Source organism: Pieris brassicae, chromosome 11 (assembly GCF_905147105.1).
Source record: "Pieris brassicae chromosome 11, ilPieBrab1.1, whole genome shotgun sequence".
Taxonomy (NCBI): Eukaryota; Metazoa; Arthropoda; class Insecta; order Lepidoptera; family Pieridae; genus Pieris; species Pieris brassicae.
In genome coordinates, this window is record NC_059675.1 from 11,146,569 (window position 1) to 11,162,095 (window position 15,527).

At 32.2% G+C, this 15,527-nt stretch overlaps 1 protein-coding gene across 1 annotated transcript; it reads right to left on the reverse strand.

Moving 5' to 3' along the window:
* Positions 1–2,010: 2,010 nt before the first annotated feature.
* On the reverse strand, positions 2,011–7,110 carry LOC123716700. Its single transcript, XM_045672557.1, has 5 exons — positions 6,966–7,110; positions 5,842–6,008; positions 5,476–5,669; positions 4,285–4,483; positions 2,011–3,961 (listed from the first exon to the last, which is right to left on the reverse strand). Exons 1-5 carry the CDS (start codon positions 7,038–7,040, stop codon positions 3,757–3,759), a joined length of 840 nt encoding a protein of 279 aa, XP_045528513.1. The 5' UTR covers positions 7,041–7,110; the 3' UTR covers positions 2,011–3,756.
* Between the last annotated feature and the right edge of the window lie 8,417 nt (positions 7,111–15,527).

Consider the following 15,527-nt stretch of genomic DNA (forward strand, 5'->3'; position numbering starts at 1 on the left):
TTATGGGTAAAGGTGCACGTTGTCACACCGGGAAACGAGGGGGCGGACACTCTGTATAGATCGGGGTACGCATAGGGTACGACGCATACCACTTTCCTACCAGCGACGACTGAAAAGAATCAAGACGGTAGTTACCTGGAACGATGTGCCTCCGCGAGCGAAACAGCCTCAGTCACAATTTTTTTTTTCAAAGATACATACAAACAAGTCAAGACAAGGCGCTTCGCACCTGACTTGGCGCAGATCCTGGACTGACACCATTTACTCAGAATCAAACTGAAGACAAGACACATCAAGTGTAATGAAAGAACCGACCAAACTGTGGTTCATTTACTTATTGGCTGTCCGACTTTCGATAGAGCGAGGTGTGAGACTGGCATAAGAGTATGGCATAATGATCTGATATGTTGCTTAAGCTTAGAACGCAGCTGGAAAAATTCTGCCAAAGAATTGTTAAATATGTCAGTAAGATTAATCAGCCCAAGAGGTTCGGCACGTAGTTCCCAAAGTCTCTTTTTAGGATGGGGCAGATTTGACACTCTCCTACTGCCTCGCTTCTCGGCCACAGATTTACCTGATTGCGTGCCTCACAGCTCGCTACTATGGGTCCTTTATATTGAAAAAAAAACAGAGACTAATTTTACTATAATAATAAAATTCCCTAACGTAATTTTAAAATTCATCCTTAGCGGCATTTCAATTAAAGTTCTTTATAATTGAAGCACTTTTAATCTAAAAAGAATCTCCTTGAAATCTACTTTGTCATTTAAATTGTTATAAAATTGGAAATTGAAGATTATAATTTTTCAGTAAATATATTGTACCCAACAATAAAGAAAGAAATTTTAAAAACCGTCGAGTATTGTCACCCTATTGAATCCCAATTGAAAAGGTGGCTTGGTCTAATTATATCGAAGCTTGGCGACAAGTTTTTTACCGAAGACCCGCCGCTGAATACAGAGTAGTCGGTAGACGGTGAACTAATGACTCGGCTTCTTGATTTGGAGAAGTGAGTTTAACTATGCCAATTGTTTTTCCGTTGACTTTATAATGATGGAGCTTTTCTTGATTTATTTTTGATTTTTATATAATTACAATTATTGACATGCGCTGTTTGTTAAAAACTCTATTAACAGCTTTTTTACTACTGTACACCAAATGTGAACCACCTTCATGGCTTACTGGTTTACGCATGTTTCCTGAGTTTTATTCAGGATGAAAACATAATTATTTTCAGTTGGAAGATTTCTTGAGTATTGTTCGACTTCAAATATATTGTAATTAAATTTTATGTCCTTAAGAAGTTGTTGTCCTTGTTTTTGTGTTAGGCGTAATATAACAATAAACATTTCGAACGTTAGTTAATTCACATTTAAGAAAAGACAAGCTTATACATCTTCAACTACCGTTTAAAGACAAACTAAATGGTACAAGCCATTCCAAGGGTATGTGAAATATGCAAACCAACGATGTATTCGAATATATAAGTCTAAGTATAATCGGAAATATTTTAAGTTCGCTTGCAGTTTTGATAGATCAATATTACTAACATATCTGAAACAGTTTCTAAAGCAACATTCATTCGTCTCTAAAGCTCACGAACGATTAAACAGAACAAACGAGCATAGTCGGCGCTTCGTTAACGCGTAGCTACACGCGATATATAATACTGTTGGTCGCTGAAAGCGCTTTACGACACGGCAGTCATATTATACTCACGCCTCAATGAAGTCTTGTTTTTTGAAAACCTGGTTGAATTGCTGACTAGAGCTGGCTACACATAATTTTGTACTATGCCTAGTCTACTTTAACATGGTTTGGTGCACTTATAAATTTACTTTAATTTGTATCAAATCTTTACTTTTAGAGACTGTAAATTATAATGCTATATTATAAATCCACGGCCACATTAAACATATTTTTAATAAATTATCGTATTTATACGTTAATTATTTATTTGTGGTAGTTTATGTTATTAAAACATCTCGAGAAGGATATCGAACGATTATAGGAATTAAATAAAGCCCCAATGAATAATTTGTATGCGATGATTTACAAGTGCAGCCTTTTTGAAGTGATTCCTATAAATTTTGCATAAAATTATAATAACAGAAAAAATACTACAACCCTTACTTAGATAGCTTCGATTTCTGTATGTCTCGTGGTCATTTTTTTTCTAATAGGTAGCAGTTTTCTGAGCCTGGTACACGCGTCCGATTTTTTGTTTTAAGGCAACTGGTTTCTCCCGATGTTTTTGTTTACCGTACGAGGGCATGTTAAATGAGCACCTAGCATAAAGCTGGAGTTCGAACCTACAAACTCAGGGTAGTAGCCCAACACTGCTGCTAATTAATTCAATAACAACATGAAACTTTTATTAATGACAGCGGATCAGCTGCATAGTGCTGACAATTAATGTCGTTACGTTTCGTCATATTACGTTAAGTTACAACAAAATGACACGTCAACTCAATTAATACCCTTTTTATAATTAAATGAGCAAATATCCGTCCGTAAGAGACGTCAGCTCGTACAAAGCCACCCTTGAAGCAAATTAAAGCCATTGATTAAATACCATAACTGTGCGAACTGAGAAACTAATTTAAATTCATTAACGGTCTCTCGTTGTCTAAATATTTGAATAATTCGATTTCGCTCTGGCGAGTTGGAATAAACGCAAATCAGGATGGGCCATTATTAGAAGGGACAGTAACAAGGGTACGTATAAGTGACCGATATAGTATAACTCCTATCACTAAGTACCACAACCTGTTAAAAAAATATATATAGTAATAACAAATGTAGGAGTTGCTGTTTACATTTTTGGGTAAATTTTACTTATCCCTCTTTTATATTATTAAACTTTGACCTTGTAGCAATGAAAGAAGACGGGGTTTAAGGTTTAAATAGAGTTACATTTTATTTATTTAGTCACCATTAGGCTCTGGTGATGATTGCTGGTAACTATGAAGGCTAGAACTATACGTAAACTGGGCCTGAGCCAAATGTGGTCACTAAAATACGGTTAAATAAGAGTGTTTTTTTAATAAAAAAAATATATTTTACTAATTTTCTACCATTACTGCTTCACGCTTATTCCATAGAAATAATAACAAACTAAAACTTCCCATAACAAATAGCCAGCCATAGACAATGCCACTTTTGTGAGTTTCAATATACGCAATGCAAAGTAAGTGGTGAATCTCTAAGCAAATAACTACCAGCATGCCGTTTCCCAAGCGTAGTGAAGTTATTCGGTACTCAGAGGCACACATTACGTAGATACTGAGTAATAGCTAAGGAGGGATCCTTGCAAAGTGTGTCCAAACATACCCAAAATGAACGGATACATGAGCGGGTAGAACGGGTAAATTCCATAAAATTCATGTAAAAATAGTGAGAAAACATATATTATATTCCCTCCACCATTGTTGAGTATATCTTTTCACGTGGGGCCCAAATTATAATAACCAATGCCACCAATGACAAAATTATAAAGCCAATGACCAATGCCATGTGCCAATAATGACACAAACTTTACATTAAAAAGAGATTGGCCATACACAAGATCAGCCTCAAATAATTTTTATGCCACTATAATGCAATTAGTGTAAACAATGTGTGTATGAAAATTCTAAGAGCAAAGCTTAATTATACCTCAACTCGTGTGAGTTATAAACTATGAGATATGACCACGTTAGTTGAAAATTTGAAAATTCAGTAGAGAAATGGAAACTATGGTGAAGTCGTCTCGGTTTACGCATAAACACATTGATATAGATATTCGGATAGAGCTTTAACTTCTTTGCCGGTGTTGATACGCACTTCGACGCAGCATTTGGTTAGTTTCTCGGAGGACTGTGTGTTGTGTCTACGTGCGTTTGTAAGACTGAGATCCAACTCGTAGCCAAGTGAAGCAGCCACTCGTGATATTTCACGTAGGCACATCGTGACATTTGCTCTGTACATACAAATTAGGACTTTATTTCTAGACAATTTGAAATAAATACCAGTTTAAGATTTATTGTACTGTTTTAGACATAAGCATTTAAAATAGATTACATTTACTTTTTGTTAAGTGTTGTTTTTAAAGCATAAATTAATACCATTTCGAATTGAAAAAAACTCACTTTTTAAGTTATATCGTGTACAATAAGACTGTATAGAGAAATACAAAAAAAATCGTGTTGATTTACTTGTATTATTTTTCTAACAGAAAAAATATATGTAATTACTATTATTAACTTTAGCTTATTTTAGTGAGGTGTGCTGATTGTGGCTTACTTTGGTATAGTCTCATCTAAATTTTGGGTAGCGTCAGCGACTGCTACTTGCATGTGGCGTTTAGTGATATTGATCATTTCTTCAGCGTATATTCCCATTTCGGTAATAGAAGCCCTGGCTTCCTCGGTGCATTGGTAGGTCTTGGCCACATGCTTACTGGCCAGGGTACGTGCGGCACGGCGTTCTTCGTCACACATCTCTGTCGATTAAGATACATATAGTATTTGTAAACTTATTAATTGTAAGCATTATGTTTGTGCACGCCACGCCACATTGATTATCATTTTTTTTTATTGTTTCATTCCTTTTTTCTGTTTGAAGTTATACTTCTTTTGGCGCGTTAGGAAAAAATGAAGAGAGTAAATTTTTACGACGCGCGCGCACACCCTCTCAAAAAACCGACAACCGCATACCGCCACAGAAAACTGACACATAAAAAATATCCATTTCTTTAAATATGTAGAATTTTTTTTGTGATATTTAAATAAACTTTATTTAACTAGATAATTCGTGATAGTAAAACTTTCAATTTATTAAATACCTTTTTTCTATTGTTAGTGTCGTTTTTTCTACAAACGTAGAATAAGACGAAAATTACAATTTTTAAAAAGATTTTTATCTTGTTACCCCAAAGAAGTATAACTTCTGTATAAAAGTATACACATAGTTTTTCTGTTATGTGCGACCTTCTCGGCGCGGCTATAAATGAATACATAAATACAGACGACTGTAAAACATAAATTATGAGTTGAATAAAAATGGTTTGTACTGACTGACTGAATATCAATGATACCCAAAGTAAATAAAACACAAACATGAAGTCAAATGTTCCACACACGGACGGCCATTCCATTTTTGTGTTTCGCTTCAGTATCGTTTAAAATAGTCTAGTTAGTCGTGCATCGAGAAACAAAATAATACAAATATTTGATCTCTATTTTCTACAACCCGAAAAGCGCATTTGCTTATTTTTCTCACAATGTAAGAAATCTGCGCACGTGTATTGAGGGATTATAATCAAATGTATAATTGCAACAAACAAATGTAGGTAATTTGCGGTAAAAAGTATATTAAAAAATTATGTCAGTAGATAGTAGTAGTACTTGTGTGGGAGTGTTGTTTTCATTTACATAATTTATATAAGTTTCTGATTTGTTTAATGAGAAATATGTGTAATAAATATAGTAAGACCTGGAACTTTCAATGTGTCCGCTAGTTCAATCAATTCTTTATAAATCTTTTCTTTCTCTCTTATGGCGGCCACAACTTCATCTTTTATTTGTTTCAGTATCTTACGTGTCAACTGTCGGTAATTATTTTGGATACCCCGATGGTAAGTGTCGAGAAATGGCGCAATCACCGTAGACATGTAACGGTTTATTTCACTGAAATATCAAAGTTAATATTTGATTATCTTTATCCATAAAGATCTTCTGAGTGAGTGTTTATAATTCAACTCCTCACAAAGGAACATTTGATGTTTTATTTTGTATTCAAATGAATGCGAGAATGGTTTACATTTACAATTAGATGGTTTAGAGATAACGCATGACGTACTTGTTCACTAATAATAAACTTGATGTTCTGAACTGACGTCGGTCAGTTCTTTTCCCTAAAACATCTTTCAGCTTATTTAGATGTTCCTCAACTTCAACAGGTTGGTGTTGCCATGGTGGTATCTCGAAGCACAGCCCACCATCATGTCGCAAATGGTTACTTCGATCCTGTACAATTTTAAATAAAATAATTTGTATTTTTATTGAAATAAAATATTAATTCGTTATTTATATACTCGTATAAATAATCTAAATTTCGTTTATAGGAAAAAAAAAATTTTTTTTTATAACAAATCAGCAATTTTAGACAAAATAATAACAACATAAGATAATCTTATTTCCTCTCTAATAGTTCGAAACGAGTGTGGTTTTTTAATATAGAACTGCTAACTAACTTTTAACTAGAACCTTTTTAACTAAAACGGGCGGGAAGCTCACCTGATGTTAAGTGATACCGCCGTCCTTGTACACTCACAATGCCGAAGGGCTCGCGAGTGCGTTGCCCTATTAAAACGTTATACTTTAATACAAATAAATGCACTCTCGTTGCAACTGTTAGATGAAAACTCGAAACATTCTGCTTTTTAGCACAGAATAAAAAGTTTATACAGAATGTGCACTAGTCATACTAGGGGTATTACCAAAATTATCCTTATATTTTTGACGGATAATATTTTGGAACTTTTTGACTGTTATCCGACAGTAACGAGTCCAGTGATGAACACTACACTTCGTATGCAAAAAAAAACATATAGTAAAAAATATTTGACAAAACACAGTATACAAACTCAATATCCTTATCTTACCGTACCTTCAATCAATATTATAACGATTAAATATGCATACTATGATGATAATTAGCAAATATATTTTACAATGAAATAGTTTTAAACTTAATGTAATCAGTGCTGATCATGTGTCATTTATTTATGAAATTCTTTCATCAGTTACATTTGCATGTCATTGGAATGCGTTCTTCATTTATTTTCCATTCATAATATGGAAATTACAATTTAACATATCAAGAGCTATTTCCTTTCTAAATTGATTGGAAGAAAAATTACTTCCTAATACCTTTTTTACGGTTTTTGGCGTATTAGCTACGAGTAAATAATAAAAATATACCCAAAAGTTGGCAGCTGCATGAAAACACTTAGGTATCACAAATAAAATTATAATGTACAAATGCATTGTCAACATTAAATGTAACTAGCAATTTGTCGTCAATTTAACTTAGGCGATTATAGGCTTCAATGAAGTAGAAAAATGATTTCCGAAACACCTTAAAAATATAAAGTAAATGTTGAAATTGAAATCTCAACTTCGCTTTAAATCCGAAATTCGAGCAAATGAATATTTATTATTTCTTTGAAATAGTATTTTAACGCGATAAGGCGGATAAGACAACGTTTTTTTATATATAGAAATTCTGGTTTATCGGATAAACAACAAATATTTAAATTATACTTTTACTGATGCTTTTCTAATAGCCAAAGACACTTTCCTACAGTATTTACTTTCAATAAATTATTATTTATTATTTTTAATTATTTACTAAGTACCTAATTATGCACTTTTTACACTTTCCCATAATCACTTTATGTTTTTCTCTATCAAGGTTACCTGAATTATGGTCAGAGCCATATCGCTAATTAAAACACATTCCCTATTATAATTTACTTCAGAGCCTATTAGCGGCTAGGTTTTTAATAGATAAATGCCACTATATTTAATGCGAAACTGTTGTAACTAATTTTAAGATAAATTTCAGTTATTTGAATAGATGCCTTTACAACACAGATCACGTACTGCAACGTCTATATTGTCAATACAGGAGCGTTGCTCTTAAAACACCAAGATAAATATTCTAGTCACAATAATGCTGTCTACATACCTCGAGTTAACGGGCTTCCCATCATATATTATTTGGTCCTATTTGTTTTCTTTTTTTATTTTATTTGGTACATTTTATTTGAAACATGTCATCTTGGTTTTATATGTAACAGATGTATATGTACTGCATTTCTTTTATTTACTTATGAGATTTTTGTAACCTAAGCCTGATATTTACATTTTCCGCAGCGCTTTAGTAATGTTGTGTATAATATGTACTTTAAATTGACCGAGTTTTTAGGTATATAGTTTAGTCAAACAAAAATAACACTAACTTTTTTTAACAAGCTCCAATAATTCGCCGTCATACAAACACATGAAAACAAACAATTTAGTTTAAGTAAAAAAAGTAGATTGTAAATATTTAACGGCGCCTAGTAATATTAAGAAAATGTATGAAAGGCTTAACTCTAAAGATTATTCAAGCAGGCGTACACAAAGGTTGAAAATCTCTAAAAGAATTAAATAGCCTTACTTTTCGTTGCTTTATAGCTGCTTTAAGTTTACTGGCAGAATTTTCTCAGCGCAAAACCGTTGAAAACATATCTACTGCTTATGTAAACCAGCAAGAAATACCTTTAGGTAGCGAGGCATGTTAGCTTATGTTCAGAATAAGAAAAGTCTTTAGTTACCTACACTTTTCGAGATAAAACAGTTTTTGCTCTATTTCCTGGTTCTTTTGAGGAACAAAATATTTTCATTAGTGTTGCTTTGATACGATCGCTCGGAACAATTTTTATTAACGTATCAGGATATTTGATTTATGCCCTGCATTGGGCTAGATAGTACTTAACTTTTTTATTCGGATTGTGTGGCGGTGTTAAGCTTAGGAGTGTGAGCTCGATCCTAACAATAGTTTCAAAACAATTACATCACTCATTGTTAAATAGTGCCATATTGTATTGTCTTCTGTTTTCTTTAGTGCCATATTGTGGATTTCTTTAACGCTTTAAAAATGATGTATAACAATTAACATTTTCTGTTAATATATATATAGAGACGCTTCTACGAAGACGCCTGTATTTCCTGATGATGTTTGCACTCACCACGAGCATGTAATTAAAGTTTTGTATGAAATTTATATGATTTTTAGTTAGCCCTAATCTTCAAAAGACACGTGTATAAATTTAACAAGAGTCGTTATGAGATTGTAAAAAAAATGTGTGCATGTACTAGTGTACATACGTAAGAAGCGAAACTTCTTTATGACCTTATTTTTCGAAAAAAATATCTAATATAAGCAACTCTATAGAAATTTGTTAATTAAAGTTAAATTAGATAAAGTTTAACAAAAGACTTTTATTATCATAGACACGAATACAAATAATACAATTATTTCATTTTACATTATTACTACTAAGATTATTTATTACACAATTTCATTATTTGTAATAGAATTATTACTATCATTGTAATCGTTATTATATATTGTTGTTATTAATGGCTTCGAATCTCTTCAAATCAACCATGGTAGGGACAAGAAAAATATGGCGCATAACGGAACAATGTGACCCGTAACCGAAAAATGAGACGGTATATTTTTTTTCCAACGCCGATAAAGAAGTTACACCTCAATAAACGAACTTTTGTTTGTTTAAAAAAATTGAATGAAATACTTCTTATGTTAATACAATATTGCTTTTTCGCATTGACGTGGATCGTTAAAAAATGTTTCGGACTCTGCTCTAAGAAAATCAACCGTTAAGAAGTTTAAACTAGGTGAAATGAGTACCAAGGACGATGCACGAAGTGGACGCCCAAAAAAGCTGTTACCGACGATAACAACAAAAGCTTCTCGAAAATAATTTTGAAAAGTTAATTAAGATGGCCGAGACCCTAAAGCATTCAATGGAATGTATTAGATGAATATTTGGATATGCTAAAGCGCTGTTCAAAGTAAGTGCCTTACGAGCTCTCAATCGCCTAAAAAAAACGAATAGATGATTCTGAGGGATAGCTGTTCAATCGTAATATATCCGAATTTATCTCACTGTAATTAACATGTTCTAAGACCTCGAGAGAATGCTCGCTGGACAGAAATTTTACATTATAAACATAGACTCTACTAAATATTTTCAAAAAAATTATGGTCTCATATGAAAATGTTCAATGAGTCCAAATGCATGAAAAAATACCTTTTACGCGTCACTTTGGAAACTATAGAGGACACTAATAATATATATAACAGCGATATCATATTCCTAACTAATAATTTAATAACATAAATATATCCAGTTGCACGAAGCCGGAATTTCAGTTAAAAGTATTTACAACTATTTATGTAGATTTATGTTATTATTTATCCACATAGTTTTAGCGGTCTAAATTATACCAATGTTCATTTTCAATTTAACGTTTTTATTAAAAATATACGAACTTGTGAAAACTCGTAATGGTTAATTGATATTTATTATCTAGTCTGTAAGTCTACACGATTGCTTTGGGTATGTTCCGATGTTCCTTATATTATTCCGATGTCTTTGGTTTTTGCATTACTATGAAGCAAGTCATGTAAACAATGTATTAAATTCTCCTTTATATTAATAAAAGAAGCAGATCATAAGAATAAAGAAAATATAATTCTACTTTATACTGAATATAAGTGATTTGTATCTTTGGATGATTGCAATGAAATCTTTCATAATTAATATGAACCCCCTGAACGATGTCCCTAATTGGCATAGGCCTTATTTGTCTGCCAAATATTATAAAAATGCGTAAAAACCCGGGACATGTTTACAATACAATAATACCATTTTACTTCTATGATTTAAATATATTGTTTAAGAAATAAATTGAATATAAGAAGAGCAAGAAAGCAAATTTTCCCCGAACGTTATTCCATAAATTAGTTTCTTGGTTATCTTGATTACCAATGAAATTGAAATTATTTTATTTTATTGGGTACGCATTATGTCATATTTATATTGTGTTAATATTGTTCCCAGAAGAATGTAAGGGCGTGCTTCTATTTCACCATGCCTACTGCTGATCACGACACATCTTTATTTTATTTATTAACTATTTATTACTAGTGATGGTTGGTTGCAGCTTCTTACAAACATTTTGTAAAACAATACATTGGCAATTAAAAAGAGTCGCAGAGAGTTTATTGCCAGTTCTACGCTCTTGATTTGAAAACTGGCAGTAAATGTATAATTAGAAGCATTTAGCATTTAATATGTTTTTCTTTATGGATGTTCATAAGTGTACACTGTGTTAGCTAATTGATTTAGTATTTTGTCTGAACCTTAATTTAAAGTTGTGTGAACGTTGGAGTTGAGAAGTGTGGTTTGTGCTATGTTGTGTAAGGATGTTGAAAACTTAAGGATTAATTTTTTTTATATAAATAGAATTAGGTATGTATAATATAAGTATATATGTAGGTGATTTCTTAATAATAATCAACAGAAGCAAATAATTTATCATGTTACTGATGTTTTTATAATAGTCATATGTTATATCACTGAATGATTTTCAAGCTGAAACGCAAATGTATACGCTTTACTATCACTACACATATATATGTAGGACGTAATTCTGACACTGATACACACAAGTCTTAAAACAAACATTAAAGTAATACAACAGTCAGAAAATGGTTTAATAATTTAATTAAAACAACTTTAAAATAATTAAAAACACTTTTTTCGGGAATTCAGACGGCAAAAGGAATTTAATTAACCGTCTAATTAATTCAGGTAACATTAAGACAGGTCTGCCACTTAGCGCTAAAAAAACACATTATGAGCGATCCTCTTCAGGAATATTTGAGAAAATAACTCAGAATTTCATCACGTTCTCCGATAATACTTTTTTGTTTTGGTAGCTCTTTTAATCTGCTGCAAAAAAATGTATGAGTGATGTGTGATAACGGGATAAAGGATTGGTGTATTATTTTAAAAGCATTTTTTTTTACCTGTTAAATTAACCATTATTAGCTAATAATGTTATTTACAAGGTATATATAATTTAATGCAGGAAATGTGAGAACTTTGACAACAATGAGGAAATACTTATATTCAGTTTTACAGTATCAGGCATATAAATGAACAAAGGAACATGTAAAATATAATGGAAGCTGACTAAGAAAAACTTAAAATCTTCTTGGTCAGCAAGCGGTCCGAAGTGATCTATAAATCAAATCAAATCAAAATCATTTATTCCTTTAGGTAAAAAAATTTACCCTTATGAACGTCATAAGGGAATACATATTAAATGCTTCTAATTTTACATTTACTACCAGTTTTCAAATCAGGGGCATAGAACGGAAGAGAAAAATTGGCAATAAACTCTCCGCCACTCTTTTTAATAGCCAAGTTTTTTGTTTACACAATGTTTGAAAGGAGCTGCAACCATTACACCATGTTCCACATGACATCTTAAGTAATTAATAATAATAAAAAATTAAAGCAAATATTTGTCCTCTATCAGCAGTAAGCATGGTGAAATAGGAGCACGCACTTACATTCTCGTGGGAACAACACGCAAATACCAACTAGCAATAGTTTTGATTTTGAAATGGCTTTAATTTTTGAGCAAAATTAAAATAAGCTTTATTAGTTTATCAAAATTAAAGTTTTATTTTCGCGAGCCACCCTATAATATATTTTTTCCTGTTGGTTCAAATCATTAAAAAAAGAATTTACAGCCAAAAATTAATTATGCATTCATAACAAAGTACGAACACGAAAAAGCGAAGCAAAGGGAGATTGAAAATGGAATCCAGTAAAGCCCGCCAATACAATCGCTGTCATTAAAAAAAAAATATGCTTTGCCAGTTTTGCGTCCAGTCTATATTTCATTCCACAACCACAGCCCCCGAAGCCCGATAAATCTACAAGATTTCTATTACAGATAACGGTTTGATTCTTTCCGGATATTTTAATTTTATATCCGCTCTGCAGGTCTCGTTTCTCGGTTTGTTATTGGTTTTTAATTTTTACTTATTCGCCCCAACTTTCACGCGCTTTTATGTTAACGTTATTATATTTTATGGTCAAAATCATGTAAATTATGTGGTCAGATATGTAACCAGGATAGGTGCTCTAAACTTTAGGGCTTCGTTAGTTATGATATCTGGCCCTGGGCTTTTTTTTGACTTAGCGTTTTATACGATGCAATATTTCGCTTTTACTTATAGTAAACGTGATCGTTGTATCTATATTTTCTTAATGAGTATTTCTGCAATAGGCATTGTCTTCTTCTATTTTTGTGTTCTCTGATTGTTTGTGGATCCCTCATATAAACCATATGAGGGATTCAATAGCCCTCATAGTTTCAATATTTTTAATTCATAACTACCCATGACAATTTAATTCTACAACAGAACTACGCTATCGAGAAAACTTTAACTTAAAAGTACGATGAATAGAATAGAATATCTCATAAAACTATTAACAGTAAATATGGAAGATAAAATCTTAAACTATTTGCTATTTCAAATTAAATAGAGAAAATTCGTTGAAATGATATGTCAGCTTGATTTTAATGAATAATGTTATATTATGGAACGAAAAGCTAAACAGAGGTTTGCAATTACTTAAATGAATGAAATAGATTTATATAATATGTCCATATGTAGCGATTCATTAATAAATTCTGCTATCGTGGCATATTGGTACATGAAAAAGGATTTACAGTTTTGAAGGTTTTTTTATTATTGTTGCTGGCTTTTGGGGAGTATTTCATATCGTCCAATGTACGTTTCTATTAAGAGTAATAGACTGAATTGTAGACATAGTTGCTCTAGAAATGAATAACAATATCTTTGATATAATTTCGTAATTATGATTTTCCTTACACCTTTTATATATTAAACATGCGCATAATATTATACACAAGCGTGAGAAGAATTTATATTATTACCATAGGTACATTACATATAAATGTAGTGTACATGGGAATAGACACGGCAGACTATCCACTAAATGAAAGCGCGGTAAACACTTAGCTAAATATGGCGCAAATGTATGATAAAATAAGTTTAACTAAGTAGATATTAGGTCGTGTTGTTGTTGTTGCATTACGTATGCGTTATAGTAGTTTTATTGTAATTGTAAGGAAATTATTAGATTAATGTATCCACTGTAATATCTTGATATGAATAACATATTGACCTGTGCTTTTCATGACATTTGAGTATATTCGAGATATAATTTTTCAATAGCCTTTCCATGAAATAGTTGTTTGACGAATGAAAGCAATTTCGTGGAAACAAATTGACCACGATTCCATGGAACTGAAATTTGTTTATTCTATTTCACAATTTCTTTTCCCATGGTTATCAAAAGTATTTTATAGGCGAAAACAAAAATCCACTTGATAGTAGTTGACTTGACTGTTTGTGCTCAGCTAAGGAAAGATTCAGCTATTCAGAGATTATTCTATATAGTAAAATATTGTATTTATGTTTTCTAACAAAGCTGCGGACAACCGAAGTCCCGTAAACCAAATAATAATAAAGTTAGGTATAGTTGTACGCCTTAGTTTAAAAAATATTTATAGAAAGGCCTTAATTGTATACTTTTTGCGACGGCCCAAGCCGAGGTCCGCAGGAGACGCCCTTGCACTAGGAGCGGGAAAAGCGCCCATTCAGACCAAGCTACGCTCGCCAAAACAGCTCGAGTTGAGTTGTAAAGGCCCTTAAGGCCAAAAGCGTGATTATAAAAATATACTTTATCTGATAGACTTCCGCAGCCATTGCGATCTAAACGTATGAGCTTGCTTCGCCTTATAATTTTGTAATTCACTACCACTAAAGTTCGACGAAAGAACGGTACAATTATAACTACCCTTCGAGGTACACTAATATTTTTTTGAGGATTACGTGATAACAATCAAGTTTCTTCCAACTCTCTTCTTTACGGTGATGACCTTCAAATTTACAATCAGTCTACTTTCAATGATTTGCCTTCTGCTATTCAGACGGCAAACTTTTATTTAGACAAACTTGTTGAATGGAGTACATCGTATAGTCTTCAGATAAACCCTTATAAGACAGACTCCATTATCATTGGAAGTGCATGGTATATAATGAGAATAAATTGTTCAACTTTACCCCAGATTACTATAGATAGTATTGTCGTTCCATTTTGCTCCACTGTTGGGACCTGGAACCTGGGCATTACTATCTATACAAGCCTATCTTGGCAGCCTCAAATTAACGAACTGAGCTGGAGGATCTTTTCTCACACACTATATAGGTTACGCAATTTTTTGCATATCGATAGTAAAATTTATCTTGCTCATTCTCTTTTACTTTCTATTCTTGATTACGCTGATGTGTGTTATCCTGATTTAACGGAGTTGCAGCTTGACAAGTTGGAGCGCTTACAAAATGATTGCATCAGATTCATATTTGGACTGCGTAAATTTGACCATACTTCCGAGTTCCGTAGAAAGCTTAATTGACTACACATTCGCACTGTAAGATGCACATTTTACAACTTCTCTATAATGTTCTTTTTAATCCTAAAACACCTACTTACTTAAAGCAAAATGTTATGTTCCTCTCTGGCGGTGGTTTTGATTTGCGTTCCCTAGACAATCTTATTCTTGAAACTCCTACTCATAAAACCATATTCTTTCACTCCTCCTTTACTGTGCAAAGTATCCTGCTATGGAAATCTATATTTATATCAGAAAAAGCTCAGTCTTTAAATTTGTTTAAATATCTTCTTTTTGATCATTTTTCTTCTGCCTCGTAATTAGCTACTAATTATATATATTTATTATTAATAATTATATATATACTAATGGTTACTTAATTAACCCTTGGATTAGCTTTAAGAT

What these genes read in the sequence shown, in the direction of transcription:
- LOC123716700 (XM_045672557.1), bottom strand. Translation starts at nt 7,040, where the DNA reads ATGTTGACAATGCATTTGTACATTATAATTTTATTTGTGATACCTAAG. An exon ending in AGTTTATTATTAGTGAACAA is followed by an intron (nt 5,670 to 5,841) that starts GTACGTCATGCG and finishes TTGATATTTCAG; the next exon opens with TGAAATAAACCGTTACATGT. An exon ending in TTAGATGAGACTATACCAAA is followed by an intron (nt 3,962 to 4,284) that starts GTAAGCCACAAT and finishes TTGTATGTACAG; the next exon opens with AGCAAATGTCACGATGTGCC.